Source organism: Kogia breviceps, chromosome 2, assembly GCF_026419965.1.
Source record: "Kogia breviceps isolate mKogBre1 chromosome 2, mKogBre1 haplotype 1, whole genome shotgun sequence".
NCBI lineage: Eukaryota > Metazoa > Chordata > Mammalia > Artiodactyla > Physeteridae > Kogia > Kogia breviceps.
Window position 1 is genome coordinate 31,044,893 of NC_081311.1, and position 15,785 is coordinate 31,060,677.

Sequence of the window (15,785 nt, forward strand, 5' to 3'; positions counted from 1 at the left end):
GAGGAGCAAGGGGAAGGGGTGGATCCCTTCACCCACTCCTGCTCTGTTGATCTTGGGGTGCAGAGACACCCCTGCATGCGTGCATTCTGATGTGAGGGTGTCTCAGCCCACAAACTCAGGTGTGCAGGGAAGAAGGGCATTTTAAAATTTTATCTGCATCAGTTTCGACTTTGAGCCCACATCCCACCTGGCTGGCAGGAAATTCATTAGCAGACAGTCATAGGGTCCCTCATTCCCTACTCCCAGGGTAATGCAGGGGTCCTGGGGCCTCAGTTATTTCAGAACTATGGACTTTGCAGCTCAGAAGGTCTTTGGAGGAGCTGGTGACCCTGCGGTCGATCCTCTCTGGGATTGTAACTGTCAGTCGCTGGGGAAGGGGTCTCTGCGTCTCCAGAACCACTGACTTCGGAACCCTTCCCAGGCTCCAGGAATCTCTTCTGAGTCTGGGGAAGCCCTCCCTCCTGCCTGGTGTTACCCTTCCCCCCACCTCCCCGCACGCCATCCAGCATAAGCTCCTCAACAGCACAGTGTTTTTGGAAACAAAGCAGAGGAAGAGAAGTGTCTGGTGGCAGCTTCTGCCCCCTGCCCAGCCCCAAACTTCATTTGAGGCCCTTGCGGGAGCACATAAGCCACCTGCTTGAGAGTAGGGAGGGGAAGACACAGGAGGAAGACATACTTGATGAGCTCAAAAATTACCACGCAGCAAGTGATCTGCCAGTGAAGAGTGCTGCCCTGCCAGCTGGATGTTCTGGGTTTCAGGGCGCGTTGGTGGTAAGGAGGGGCAGAGTCCCCCAGAGCCAGGTGGTTCAGTTGGCAGCAGATGTGGCCAGGCGGAGCGGGAGAGCAGGCAGCGGGGGTGTTGTCTGCCAACCGCAGCGTGTGTTTGCTGCACGTGTGGGCTGGGCCCAGTTGGTACATGCTCCTCTCCCCCCGCTGCTGGCCGATCTCCCCTGCCTCCCCCGGACACGCGCCCTCTGGGCCGGAGAAAGGCACGTGCGCCAGCAGCACAGAGCCAGCCCCCGCTGCCTGGGTGCGGGCTTCCCCAAGCATGCCTTTGGAGCGATGGCCTGGTGCTCTGGTGCCCCGTGGCCTTCTGCCATGCAGGCAGCTTCAGAGGGTCAGCATGGGGGTAGGGCCGGAAGCACATCTTGCTGCTGGAGCTGGGTGTGTTGAAGAGCCTGTGTCGGGAATTTGCAAAGCTGTGAGGAAGTTTTGTTGGCTCAGGCCAGGGCTCGGATCTGTGTGCGTGTCGGGCATTGCTCCTGTTTCACTCCCTTGTGCCAGCTGTTTCTAGGAGTCCTTGTCCACCGTCCCGGAGCTGTTCTCGTCTCTTTCCTTCCCCAGGCAGCTGATGGAGAACCAGATTGGAGTGGTGGAACGCGGGGCTTTCGACGACATGAAGGAGCTGGAGCGACTGTGAGTATCTGTGGGCACAGGCTCAGGAGGGCGGTGGGGACTGGCGCCGAGTGGACTCGAGAGGCTGAGCCTGGTGGCAGGAGGGGGGGGGGGTGCTCAGGGACAGGACTGCACGCCCAGCCTGCCTCCCTCCTGCTAATGGGGGCCAGGGGCAGCTGTAGCTGTGGAGGGGGTCACAGCATCATCGTGAGATGATGGCAAAGACAGCTGGAGGTGTCCTCACTGCATATTCTAAACACAGCTATCGTTGTTGTTTTTCCCTGAGAACGCATCGTGGCAAAAAATCCACACGGTACAGAGGAAGTGAAATTTATTCCTATAATCTTATGCTCCAGGCATAACCACTGTTATTGATTGGTGTGGCTTTAAAGGAAGCACTAGTGTGCCCGGGGGACCCACCGCAGGGAAGCCCTTAGGAGCAGTGTTTTGGGTGCTTGAGGCCACAACACAGAACTGAAGGTGTTGTTTTCTGATTTGCATCATTTGTTCCTTAGGGGGCTTTTGAGTTTGAAAATAGGTCTTGATCAGTTTTTGCCAGATTTCAGATCGGCAATAATGAAAAAAAGAAGTGTAGTATGGGTGAGGTGGGTGATGGCCACTGACATTCATGGTGGTTACTGGACTCATTTTTCTGCTTTGGTTTGGCTGTAGGTGTCAAGAGTTCTAAAGTTCCTGCCTTTTGAACCAGAAAGTCCATTTGATTTTTAAGGAAATAATCAGAGACATGGCTAAAAATTTATATATCAGGATCTTCACTGCACATTATTTAAATACAACAAAAAAAAACTGGAAACACCCATTCTGGTGGAGATATAAGATATAAAATCACATTTCTGAAGAATTATTAAAGCCATAGGAAGTGTCTACAATATCACATTAAGTGGAAAAGGCACGAAGTACATTTATACTAGGCAGGATTTTAATAAATGAAAGGCAGGATTTTATTTACACATTTACATTTGTGTAAATAAAATCAACTTGTATATGTACAGAATACAGGAGGAAGAAAATAATTGAGACTATTAACTCTCATCACCTTGAGTGGTGGGATAACAGTTAACTTTATTCTTTATGCTTTTCTTTTTTTGTGGATCTTTTTCCAATGAGTTTATGATGATAATTATAGCTATTCTTGATTGCTTTACTCTATGCCAGGCACAAAGATAAGTGCTTTGTCCTCCAATATCTCATTTAATCCTTAAAACAACACTGTGGTCAGTGGCATCTTACAGATGAGAAGTGGAGGTGCACAGAAGTTAAGGCACTTGCCTTATGAGATGATTATTAAATGGTTAAGTGCAGAAACGGGGATTAGAACCCAGATCATTTTGCCTCCAGAGCCTGAGCTCTTAATGGCTGTAACCTAACATCTTACTTTTCTCTTTTACTTCAAAGAAAATAAGGTATTAAATAAATGGAAAGAACATGGTTGTCTCATTGCCTTCCTGCTGCCTGGAGAAAAACCAAGGTGAACTTTTCCTCATCCAGGCCTAAAATGGAGCCCTAAGGAGCCCCAAGCTAGAACAGATAATTCATCCTGTGTTAGTTTTCTTTAAAAGGCTCAGAACAAAATACACGTTCATGACCTGGTTATGAGGGGCTGATTTGGTCCTAACCCATTCCGGCTCCAGCTCCGGGGCTGCCATGCCCTGGGGAAGGAGAAAAGGTGGGAGGGAGTCTAGACATGACTGGTGGCCCGTGTCACATCTGCTGCTGCCACCCAAGGCTGGGCATGGTCCTTCTTTTTGAGTCATAACATGTCACCGCAGACTTTGTCCCTTCTGTCCCTTTCCACTTCCTTTCTTCCGGGGTGGGTCACCAGCAACTGCGTGGTGGGCAGTTACTGGGGTGTGTGATTGCTCTGTTCCTGGGGGCGTCCAGTGCTGGCTGCAGATGGCCCTCTCCTCTGACTGGTCAGAAACCAATGGTGGATCAGTTAATCATAAAAGTTGGATAAAGTGGGGAGTCATAAAACCCATACATACTCTAAACATTTCATCTTATGTTAAAATATATAATGTGCATTTATTTATTGACCCTCCCCACCCCCGTTTTTGTTTTTTTTTGCAAAAGTCTTACTTTTTAGTGTGAGATGCAGATTGGAGTTCTGTATTATTTTCCTCGCCTAAACCACACACATATACCCTGCTTACGAGTTTTGGTTTTGGTTTCTTTAAGGTGGAATGATATTCTTAGAAGGCCCTTGGAAGCAATCTGGCAGGAGAATTCTGAATTTCTTTCATAACTCCCCTGCTCGCCCCCTGCCGCCCAGTCTTTTACTTAATTCAACAACGCTTTAATTAACAGCTTTCCTTATATTGACTCTTACCAAGGCATTCAACCAGTTTTTGCAGAGATGACTGTCTCCTTTCACACTAGTATTGATATTTCGTTCATTTAGGTAATTGTCAGTTCAATTATATAATTATAAGTACCTCTGGCATAAACAGCTTGGGAACAGACGTGATTGGCTCTTGTGCGCAGTTACTCGAGCGCAGAAGCAGAAGTGTGCGGTGCTGCCGGCTGTGAGGATTGGTGGGTCACAGGCATCGGTTGTCTGATGTTGGGGGCCGGGGCGCTCCGTCACCCTGGGCCGGCTGGGGGTGACCGTGTAACGCGGAGGCTGCCGGGGTGGGAGCCGGGGAAAGGCAGGCTTCAGAACCCACCTCTCCCACTCGGTGGTGACTTGGGTGAGCCGCTCACCTCTGGGCATCCCAGTCCCCTCAGCTATCAAAGAGACAGCTCATCGAAGTCTACAAACATATTCTGAGAACTGAGAGCCCAGCCACGTGGTGAGATGGTGGTGGTCAAACCGTCCCCCTGGGGTTGTTTCTGGGAGGAGACGGGAGGGTATGTGCATGACCGTGATGCTTCGTACTCAAGAGAGAGAAACCCACCTTTTCATCCTGCTTTCCCTCTGATGGTGAGGTAATGCCTATAACACATTTATTCTGGTGCCTGGCACAGAGTAAGGTAAGGCTAGTTGGGACTCACACTATTGTCGTTATTCTTAGCTTCCTGTAGGTCCCTCACCACGCTGGGTCCCTCCTTTGATTTTCTACTTTAAACTAGCTATTGAATCCCTTCTCCTCTTAAGTGTTTTTCAGAAATTAAAGCCAGGAAAATGAGAAGGTCTTGGGGGAAAACAAAACAAAACAAAACCCAATGATTTCCAGGCAGTGTAAATACAGGATTAATTTATTAGACGAGGTTAAGGAACTTGGAGCGATCTGATGTCTACTCCTGTTGCTTTAAGATTACATCGGTGGTCCCTTTTTTCCGAGGCAGTGATGTGTTTCCCTAGGAGCCTGCCCTTTAGAGTAAACTTCTTACAGCTTGTCTAAAATTGCAACCCTAATTGTACCGTGTTAGAAAGTGGTACCTTTCTCACATATCAGATGAAAAGTGACCTCCTAGGAGGTAACCACAGACCAGTTACTACTGATCACATCGAATTATATTTCTTCCTCCCTCCCAGCAAAAGAAAGCTTTTGTACAGTTGATTTATCATCCTCTAGAACCGTTAAAGGAGGTGGTTGTGAGAAATTCAAAGAATTTCTGCCAATGCAGGGGACATGGGTTCGAGCCCTGGTCCGGGAAGATCCCACATGCCGCGGAACAACTAAGCCCATGTGCCACAACTGCTGAGCCTGTGTGCCACAACTACTGAAGCCCATGTGCCTAGAGCCTGTGCTCCACAGCAAGAGAAGCCACCGCGATGAGAAGCCCACACACTGCAGCAAAGAGTAGCCCCAATTCACCACAACTAGAGAAAGCCTGTGCACAGCAACGAAGACCCAACGCAGCCATAAGTAAATAAATAAATTTATAGAATAAAGTTAAAAAAAAAATTCAGACCCCTTAGCCTGCCCTCAAGGCCAGACAGGATCTGCTCCCAATCTACTTTGCCAGTTTTACTTTCAAAAACCCACCTTCTCATCAAAGATAGCCCTCTGACAGTGACTTCCCTGGTGGCCCAGTGGGTAAGACTCTACGCTCCTGATGCAGGTGGCCTAGGTTCAATCCCTGGTCAGGGAACTAGATCCCGCATGCATGCCGCAACTAAGAGTTTGCATGCCACAGCTAAGGAGTCTGAATGCTGCAGTTAAGACCCGGCACAGCCAAAAGAAGTAAACAAATAAATAAATAATATATTTTTAAAAAAGAAAGAAAATTGGTTACATATCTAAAGATCAGCTTATTTTAAAAAAAAAAGATAGCCTTCTGACTGCCCCCATATGTGGGGGCATCTTCTTAGACCCCCCAAAGCTTTACCCAAACCTCTCTTGTGCCTCTAGCTGAGCTCAGCTAATGTCATGTATTCATTTGGCAAATAAATGTGTTGCATGCCTACTATGTGCCAGACACTCTGGTGGGCTCTGTGACACAAGAGTGGACCAGAGGGACTTCCCTGGTGGTGCAGTGGTTAAGAATCTGCCTGCCAATGCAGGGGACATGGGTTCGAGCCCTGGCCTGGGAAGATCCCACATGCCGCGGAGCAACTAAGCCTGTGCACCACAACTACTGAGCCTACGCTCTAGAGCCCGCAAGCCACAACTACTGAGCCCATGTATCACAACTACTGAAGCCTGCGTGCTTAGAGCCTGTGCTCCACAACAAGAGAAGCCACTGCGATGAGAAGCCCGCGCACCGCAATGAAGAGTAGCCCTCGCTCACCGTAACGAGAGAAAAGCCCACGCGCATCAACGAAGACCCAACACAGCCAAAAATAAAATAAATAAAAAATTTTAAAAAATGTATACGGTAGACTGGAGGGCAGGGCCTGCATTTTACACTAGTGCTTCGCCAACCTTGAAGTGCACCCAGATGACTTGGGGACCTGGTTGAGATGCAGATCCTGAGTCAGCAGCTCTGGGATAGCCTGGGATAGTGCAGCTCTTAACCACCTCCCTGGTGATATCCCTGTAGGTGGTCCGTAGACACAGTGTAATTACCAAGGTTCCATACTTTATAGGTGTCACGCCATTTGGGCTGGAGTGCTACACTTCAGTGTCAGAGAATCGGTTGCCTAAGGTGGCAAGATGAGTCTGGTTAAACTTCACTGCCTTCCTGGGGCAAGTCTGAGTCCTTTCTGCATTGTCTTTTCAGGCCACATTCCAGAACCAGACTTCTCACTCCTGCCTGTGTCTATAATACTGAGTAGTTGTCTGTCCACCAATAGAGGAATTGGGAGGGTGGCATGAATTGGGAGATTAGGTTTGACATAAATACACCACCAGGTGTAAAATAGATAGCTAGTGGGGACCTGTGGTATAGCCCAGGCAGCTCACCTGGGTGCTCTGTGACAATCGAGAGGGCTGGGGGGGGGGGGCAGTGAGGTGCAAGAGGGAGGAGATACAGGTATACATATAGCTGATTCACTTCATTGTACGCAGAAACTAACACAACATTGTAAAGCAATTATACTCTAATAAAAAATATTAAAAAAAAGATGGACATACTAAAAATAAAATGATCAAAAGTGTCATCCTCTGTTGTTTGGCATGGAAAGACATCCACAAAGTGTTGTGTGAGGAAAATGCAGGTGGCCGAATGCTTTTTCTTCTTTTATTTGAGGCTTTTAAAATATTAAGTATGCATTTTCATAAATAAAAAAAATCAATAAAGGTATTTTCATTCTGAAAAAAGACCTAAAGCAGACAAAAAAAAAGTTGAGTCACCACTGAGCCAAATGCGGATGAAAGCAATAAAGAATCAGAACCCCATGGCCAGTCCTATCCCATTAGGGTGTATCTCACTTCTCAAGAGTAGTCAGGTATCCAGCTCACAAACTGAGATAATGTTTGAATCAGTGCCTGATTAATTACACAGGGCCTTGCAGATGTAAAGTGATGATGGTGAGGGGTATGTGGGAGGGCGTAACAGAAGGAACGAGGCTCTGTTTACTGACCGCCCACTACACGTCAGGTCCTTGGTTGAGGGGCTTTCAGAGATGTTCTATTCTTGTCCTCCCCAAGGGTTGGATGGCGGAATTCCCACTTTATAGATGGAGAAACGGAGGCTCCGAGAAGGGGATTCTCTGGGGTTACACAGTGACATGTTAGGATTTGAGCCCTGGGCCCTCTGACTCTGAATCCAGTGCTTTCTGAAAAGTCCCTTGGATTTCCCGGACAGCTCGGCCAGCTCCAACTCCTCCTCTCTTCTCTTTTTTAGACGACTCAACCGGAACCAGCTGTACGCATTACCAGAACTGCTGTTCCAGAATAACCAGGCTCTGTCGAGGCTGTGAGTGACGCTTCATGGAAGAAAGCTCTCTCTGTGGTCTTATCCCTCACCGGTTGGGGGGCAGTGTGTGGTCAGTGGGGCCTGGACTCTCCCATGACCCATGACCCCTGTGCTCCTCACCTGGCAGGCATCGTTCAGGGCATCAAAGGCCGGCTTACTGTAGGAAGGTGCTTTGCGGGGCCTTTCTTCATGGCAAGCACTTGACAGAATTGGCAGTCTATCCAATTCTGTGTGCTGCCCCTGACAGTGTGGTATGGGAATGTCCTCGGGGTGGGCAAGCTTGCCAGCCACGGTGGCAGACTTTATGGGGAGGACCGTACTCATGCATCTCTCGCTGCCTTTGGTAACCTGCCTTGGGTGGAATATTTATTCACGTAAGCCCTTCTTGGATCTGTTTCTGTTTTCAACTCAGAGTAATGAGGTCTGTGAGCTTATTAACCATGGCATAAAGTCATACTTGTATTTGCTGTAAATGTACTTCTTTCACGTTTAAAAGGTAGTGGCCAATTCTGCTGCTTCATGATTTATGAGATATGTCTGTAATTGTTCTCCTGTACATTTCATTTTGTGGACTCTTGGGTAGGACAGGGCCTTAGAGATTACCTGAGGACTCTCTTCTGCAGCCCCTTAGTGTATGTATGGTCTTTTAATCCTTGCTTGGCTACTTCTAGTGATGGGGAGTTTACCACCTTGGGCAACCAATTCCATTGTTGGACAGATCTGCGTATTAGAAACGTTTTCTTAACTTTGAGCCCTAAATCTGCCTTCTAATAATTTATGATTTCTCTAGCTTTGCTTTCTGTAAGTACCTAGAACAACCATGTACGGTACTCTTGTTCAATTTTTGAAGGGCTGTCCGGTTTTTGAATTTTGAGTTGGGAGGTTTAGTCGTCATTAACAACCTGAAAAAACATTGGTTGGGACCTTCTGCATGCCCAGCAAAGCACGGTGTGAGATGCTGAGGCTGCCGGTTCTTCCCTAAAGAAGCGTACAGGACACCTCCTAGGTGGAGGTGCAGGTGAGACCGGAGGTGCAGGTGAGTCCAGAGGTGCAGTGGGTGGTGCAGGTAGGACTGAAGTGGGGGCTGGGTGGGAGTCAGCGCCATGGGGCTACCTGAGTGCTGAGAGGCATGCCTGTGGAGTCTGGAGCTTGATCTCCTCCCTTCTGATTAAACATGGCTAGTTCTTTCTACTTCTGTCATGATTGCCACCTCTTGATAAGCGCAATGGTCTGCAGGCAGCTCCAGAATTTCTCATTGATCTTGCCTTCCAGTTTTTGTCCTTAGGGCGGAGCTCTAATTGTCAGTGTGTCCAAATGGTCTCTCCCGTCTCTTCCTGTTTCCTCCTCCTGGCCTGGAGGCCTCTCCCTAGAAATGGAGATGATCCCTCAGTGATGATCCTTTCTGCTGGTCTTTGCTGCCCTTGGGCTCGTGCTGGGCCTTCTCTGTCAGTCCTCCTACAACTGGTAGGTTGGCCCTTTGGTGCCAGGCGCACACAGTGAGTGCCTTACTTTTCTTCCTTGATTGCTGAAGGCACAAGACCCTTCCTAGCAGGTGCAGCCACCCTAACATCCCTTTAACCTGCGGGCCAGCGCTGGTCCACAAGGTCCATGCTGTTACTGGTCCCATGCCGGCAGCTGGCTTTGTCCTGACTTGGCCCCAGCAGCTCCTGTTTTCTCTGCCCTGTCTTTTCTCAGAGCTGGCTCTTGCAGCGGTTATCACAGCTCTGCCTCTCTGCAAAAACTCATCCTGAACATTTTTTCTCTTGATCTCCTTCTGTGCTTTTCTTTTTCCTTCTCTTAAGCCCTCTTAGGCTTTCAAGCTTTGGCCCGCACTCTCCCGGCATTATTTGCCTGCTTGGGTTCCCTTCCCTTCAGCATATTAATGCCTTTCACCATCCAGGGTTTGGAACGTGTGCCTAGTTGCTGTTAAGCTCTGGGCACTGCTTTGATCCGCCTTCATTTATTTTATTTTTAAAAAATTTAAAATTTGTTTTTAAATTTCAGCTTTACTAAGGTATAATTGACAAAATTGAAATAAAGTGTAGACTGTGATGATTTGATATACATACACATTGTGAAAGGATACCCTGCCATGTTCATTAGCATATCCATCACCTCACATATTTATCTTCTTTTTTTTTGAGCACATTTAACTTCTACTCTCTTAGCAAATTTCAGTTGTATTAAGAATGTGTTCTCAACAATAGTCATCATGTTATATATTAGATTATACTCCGTTACCAACCTCTCTATTTCCCCATCCCGCAGCCTCTGGCAACCACTTTTCTACTGTCTGTTTTTATGAGTTTGACTTTTTTTTAGATTCCTCATATAAGTGATACCATGCAGTATTTGTCTTTGTCTGGCTTATTTCACTTAACATAATCCTTCAGGGTCCACCGTGTTGTCACAAATGGCAGGATTTCCTTCTTTCTCATGGCTGAATTATATTCCACTGTATATTTTATATATATATTTATATATAATATATTTTAAAATACAATATATATAATAGATATTATATACAATATATACTATATATATATATTATATATATATATATTTCACATCTTCTTTATCCATTCTTCTGCTGATGGACACATAGGTTGTTTCCATCTACCCCTCATTTATTTAAAAATATCCAAGACCCTGTTGTGTGAATCTAAATCCACAAACCTCCCGGCTTTTGCTTGCAGTCACCTCCAGCCCTATTCACAGTTTGAGGGGCCAGCATATTTTGCCATAACCTCCACCAGCTCGTGGGGCTGAAGGGGAGAGGACGGTTCTGCAGGGGTCTCTCTGTCTCTCCAGCACTTGAGTCTACCCTTCATCAGGGGTATCAGTGCCCTGCATGTCCCTGGGGCCCCTCCTGAGAGCGGTGATACCGTGTGGCCAGTGTGGCTGCCTTCTTGGCCGGTGTCTGGGGAACCAGGATCCCTAGTGGAATGGGAGGTAGTGCAGGGGAGTAGGAAGTCAAGGGTCAGATAGCCCTGGGTTTTTCACGGTGTAACTCAGGTGGAGTTTTTCTTACCTGTGCACTGTTAAGCTCTCCTGAGGCTGACCTGAGACTGAGCACGTACAGTATCCAGGACAGCTTGTAGCAGACGTCGCTTGTGTCCCTTGACGTGCGGGCGAGTGAAGGGCCCTACAGTGGAGCTGGTCCTCCTGTGCCCGCTGTCTCGTCTGACTCCTGTGACCCTGCAGGGCAGACAGTGTCTCTGGTTTTACTGCTGGTGAATGTCAAGGTTGGAGAGGTGAAGCGACCTCCACAGGGTCAGTAATGAAGCCCCTTTGGACTCCCTGCCCAGTGCTCTTCATGGCTTTATATTTTAAGAGGAGTCCTGGAGAAAAGGACTTCTGCGCTTTAATAAATATTAAATACCCAGATTCTGTAGCCAAAGGCTGGCACACGGAGCTCTATTCAAGGAGTGGAAGAGCGATTGAAGGGGACAGGAGGCTGCCTGACCCCTACTCCTGGCACCCCACGGGGCTGGGATCCAGGGCAGGCAGTAGCCTCCAGAAACATTGGATGTTTTCACCCCGGTGGCCCAGGGCTGGCTGCCTTGGGGACAGGGCCGGTCGGCAGTCATCAGAGGGACTTCTAGAGGAAGGACCCCCCCCACCCCCCGCCCGCCCCCGATGGAAGGCTTTGTTGCCCTTTGGCTCCAAGGGCAAAGGAGTATTTGTAGGCTCTATAGCCAGAACCTCTCTCTAACACTTATGCCTTTTCTTCCCAGGCATCTGGTCCCTAACTCTAAGCCATTCCTTATCCAGGAGCATAGCTGGGTCTGTGTGAAGGGAGACTATTTTCTTTAGCTCTCCTCATTTTTTTTTTTTAACGATGAAAGAAAATTGGAGTATCAATATAGTTGATTTACGATGTGTTAATTTCTACTGTATAGCAAAACGATTCAGTTATCCATATATATATATATATACATATATATATATATACACACACACACACACACACACACATTCTTTTTCATGTTCTTTTCCACTATGATTTATCACAGGATATTGAATATAGAAAGTCCCATTGTTTATCTATTTTATATATAGTAGTGTGCATATGTTAATTCCCAAATCCTTGTTTAGCTGTCCTCCTACTCCTTGCTCTCCCCTTTGGTAACCATAAGTTTGTTCTCTATTTGTCTGTGAGTCTCTTTCTGTTTTGTAAATAAGTTCATTTACATCATTTTTTTTAGTTTCCACATGTAAGTGATATGATAGGATATTTGTCTTTCTTTGTCTGACTTCACTTAATATGATAATCTCTAGGTCCATCCATGTTGTTGCAAATGGCATTATTTCATTCTTTTTTATGGTTGAGTAATATTCCGTTTTGTGTGTGTGTGTGTGTGTGTGTGTGTGTGTGTGTGTGTGTGTGTGTGTACCACATGTTTATCCATTCATCTGTTGATGGACATTTAGGTTGCTTCCATGTCTTAGCTATTGTAAATAGTGCTGCTATGAACATTGAGGTGCATGTGTCTTTTGGAATTAGAGTTTTCTCTGGATATATGCCGAGGAGTGGGATTGCTGGATCATATGGTAATTCTATTTTTAGTTTTTTAAGGAGCCTCCATACTGTTCTCCATAGTGACTGCACCAATTTATATTCCCACCAACAGTGTAGGAAGGTTCCTTTTTCTCCATACCCTCTCCAGCATTTATTATTTGTAGACTTTTTAATGACGGCTGTTTTAACTGGTGTGAAGTGATACTTTGTTGTACTTTTGATTTGCATTTCTCTAATAATTAGCGATATTGAGCATCTTTTCATGTGCCTGTTGGCCATCTGTATGTCTTCTTTGGAGAAATGTCTATTTAGGTCTTCTGCCCATTTTTTGATCGGGTGTTTTGTTTTTTTGATATTAAGCTGTATGAACTGTTTGTATATTTTGGAAATTAATCTCTTTCAGTAGCAGCGTTTGCAAATATTTTCTCCCAGTCCGTAGGTTGTCTCTTTGTTTCCTCTTGTTATTTCTTAAGGCCACCTCTAAGCATAGGTGTGCAAGCTGATGGGACTTTGGGGAGGACTCCTGTGCAGCACGCCCCGCTTATATCAGCCTAGAACTTGAATTCATGACCAGGGGCAGTACTTCCTGATGCCTCTCCAGTTCAGGTCATCTGAAAAAGGGCACATTCTGGGGGGAAATGATTAAATAAACCTTTTTATTGATCTGGTTGTTTGTCCCTGTTGTCTGGGCCCTGAATTTTTCACCTTGGCGATGGTTAGAGGGAAGGGTAAAGGAGCAAGTGCTTCAAGACTTATTTGCTAATATTCTTTACCTTCCCTCCACCCGCAATCCATTGACCTGAGCATCTGCCATTCCAAAACATCTCTCGTAACTCTCCCAGTGGTCTGGCTGAGGAGCACTCGGGCACTCCTGGTTCCAGAAACGGGACCCCTGCAGCCTGGTGGGGTGGGGTGGGCTGGGTAGTGTAAAGGCACAAGCAGCAGACTCACGGGCTCCCATGACAGGAAGTGAGGCACAGCTGGGACCAAGGGTATGAGGGATGTTTCTAGTTCTTTCTGATTGTCGACCTTGTTGTCTCACTCCTCGCTGCAAACCAGTGTCTTGGGTTTACCAGCAACATATCAGTTCCACCGTGACTTTGGTTGGCCACCGTGCTCGCTCCCCTCCTACTTCCTGTGACCTTGGAGCTCAGATCTCCTGGAGTCTCCAGTTCCAGCCCAGACTTCTGGGGAAGGATTCTGGTTGGCCCGTGCTTGGTCAGGAGTTCACTCCTGGGCAAAGGAGCTGTGCTGGCGGCTATGGGACCTTCTGGTGCAGTCACACTCTGGGGTCTACCCTCAGGAGGAGGGTAAGTGAGGATGCAGGGCTTGGCGTTTCTGGCCTCTCATCTGTTGACCTTTCTTCTGCTTTGAGGGATCCGTTACTAATACTTTCCACCTGGAGCAAATCATGGATTTTTTTTTTTTTTTCCACCAGAGGCCGTATGTTAAATCAGCATGAAAACAAGTTTGAGAGAGACCAAATGTGCAGGGTAAGGTGTGGTCACAAAGCACATCAGGTGGCGTGGCCCACGTTTCAACTGATTTTGTCTGTGTAGCTTCGGCAGTTGAAATCCTCTTGCTGGTTATTCCTCACCAATGTTTCTCCACGTGTTGGGTTAGTCCGTTTCCTTCCACGTTTGAGACCTGTGGCCCAGAGAGGCGATTTGGCCTGGACCACAGAGCAGTTTGGTAATAGGGTTGGAGTTAGACACCAGGCGTTCAAGGGACCATAAGAAGTCTGAAAATGGGCTTAAACCTTGACCTAGAAATCTCACGTTTGGGGATTGACCCTAAAGTCAATAAAATATGACCACAAACATGTTCATTGCAGCATAGTTTAGAATGTTGAAATATAGAATATTGAAAACTACATAGAACAGCTGAAATGTCCAACCTTGGGGGAATGGTTAAGTAAATGTTGGTATATACACTTGATGTAATATTTATATCATCATCAAAAATGGCCTTTATGAAAGACTTAAAGTAACACAGATAAATGTTTGTGATACCAAAGCCAGGATGCAAAATTGTTTTGACAATATGGTCACTAAACAAATCACTCTAAAGCATGCACAGGAAAATGACTACAAAATGCCAACAGGGGTTATCTCTGGGTGGCTTTTTCTTTTTTATATTTCCCAGGTGTTGAGTAAAAAGAGTATAATATTTTTATGGTAGGAAACCTCGGAGTTTTTATATGCACTGGAAAACCTCTGTTGTCTGAGTTAAAGTGAACACTAGATAAATGATTTTGGGCCACTTCCTTGAACCCCGTTGAGCCCGTTTGTTCTTCGGTCAGATAAAGATAATAATGTCTGCCTCACAGCCTTTCGTGGGGATTCAAGAGAGGTGTAACTCCCTCTCAGGTCAGGTGTAAGCTCGGTAGCACATAATAGATGCTCAGGAAATCAGTGAATTTTTCCTCTTACAGATGAAGAAATGCAAGCTCAGAGGATTTGTGACCTGCTCAAGGGGTTGAGGTGAATTTGAACCCTGGTCTGTCTGATGCTAAAGCTCATCCTTCCATATCATCCACCCCCTCCCAGCCGTCCACCCTCTGCCCACCTCCTACACCCATCTACCTATCATCTACCCACCACCGAGCCAGCCTCCTTCTCATCTGTGCTCCCATTTACACATCTACCAACCCATCAATAATCCTCCCATCCCTCCATCCTCCATCTCCTGCCACTGGTCCTCCCATCTAACACCCTCCTACCCACCTATCCATCTGCCTGCCCCTCCAGTCTTTTACTCATTTGCCCACCAAGCCCACCCACTCACCCTCCACTTAGGCATCTACCAACATACCCATAAACCTACCATACATCCATCTATCCCCCCAGGCCTCACCCACCCTCCCTTCTCCTCCCCTCACCACATCCAACTCCCCTCTCACCTTCCATATCTGCCTGCCCATCTACCCACGCATCCACTCACCCAACATTTACAGAGGGCCTCCTATGAGCCAGGCACTGTGGTCAGTGCTGAGAACACTTGACGGCTATGTAAGACGGCTAGGTGGGGCGCTGTCTCTGCAGGAGGTGAGCGTTTATCACTAGTGCTCTTTGAAAGCAGTCTGCATCCTCTGACCTACCAACAGTTTGTGGAGTGTGGGGTTGGGGGAATGATTGACTGGCTGGACCCGTATCTCCTGCCTGGGGTGGTTATATCCCGGTGGCAGGTGACCTGGGTTGAAGATCAGCTTCATCACCTGATAGCCACCCACGAGAGGGCGTGGAGATGTTGTTTTGCAGATGCACATAGGGGTTATGGTTAGGGTTAGAGGGACAAATGTGAACCTGCCTCCATCTCTTACAGCAGCAAAACCGAGGCTTCACCCACATTTGGGTGGGGAGCACCGTGAGAGTCAGCCGCCTGTGCTCTGTCCTCCCAGATTTGGGGAGGAGTCTCTCCTGCTGCCTTGCAATCCCTCCTCTTGCTGGTTGCATTCCCTTCCTAGTCCAGAAGCCGCTTCTGGAAACCCAGTTCCTCTGGGTTTCTTTTTAGCCTTGAAACCAATATGTGCCCTGACAAGATTGACCTTTTGTGTCTCTGCTGGGCCTGGAAGGGGTGGGGGGTGGGTGATTACGGGCAG

The 15,785-nt window shown here is 47.2% G+C and overlaps 1 protein-coding gene across 1 annotated transcript in view; it reads left to right on the top strand.

The window, feature by feature from the left end:
* Nucleotides 1–15,785, top strand: part of SLIT1 (slit guidance ligand 1) — a 175,708-nt gene that overhangs the window by 23,300 nt on the left and 136,623 nt on the right. Inside the window, exons 3-4 of the mRNA XM_059054686.2 lie at nt 1,345–1,416; nt 7,591–7,662. Coding sequence (XP_058910669.1) covers nt 1,345–1,416; nt 7,591–7,662 — 144 coding nt within the window. The remainder of the gene's footprint in view (nt 1–1,344; nt 1,417–7,590; nt 7,663–15,785) is intronic.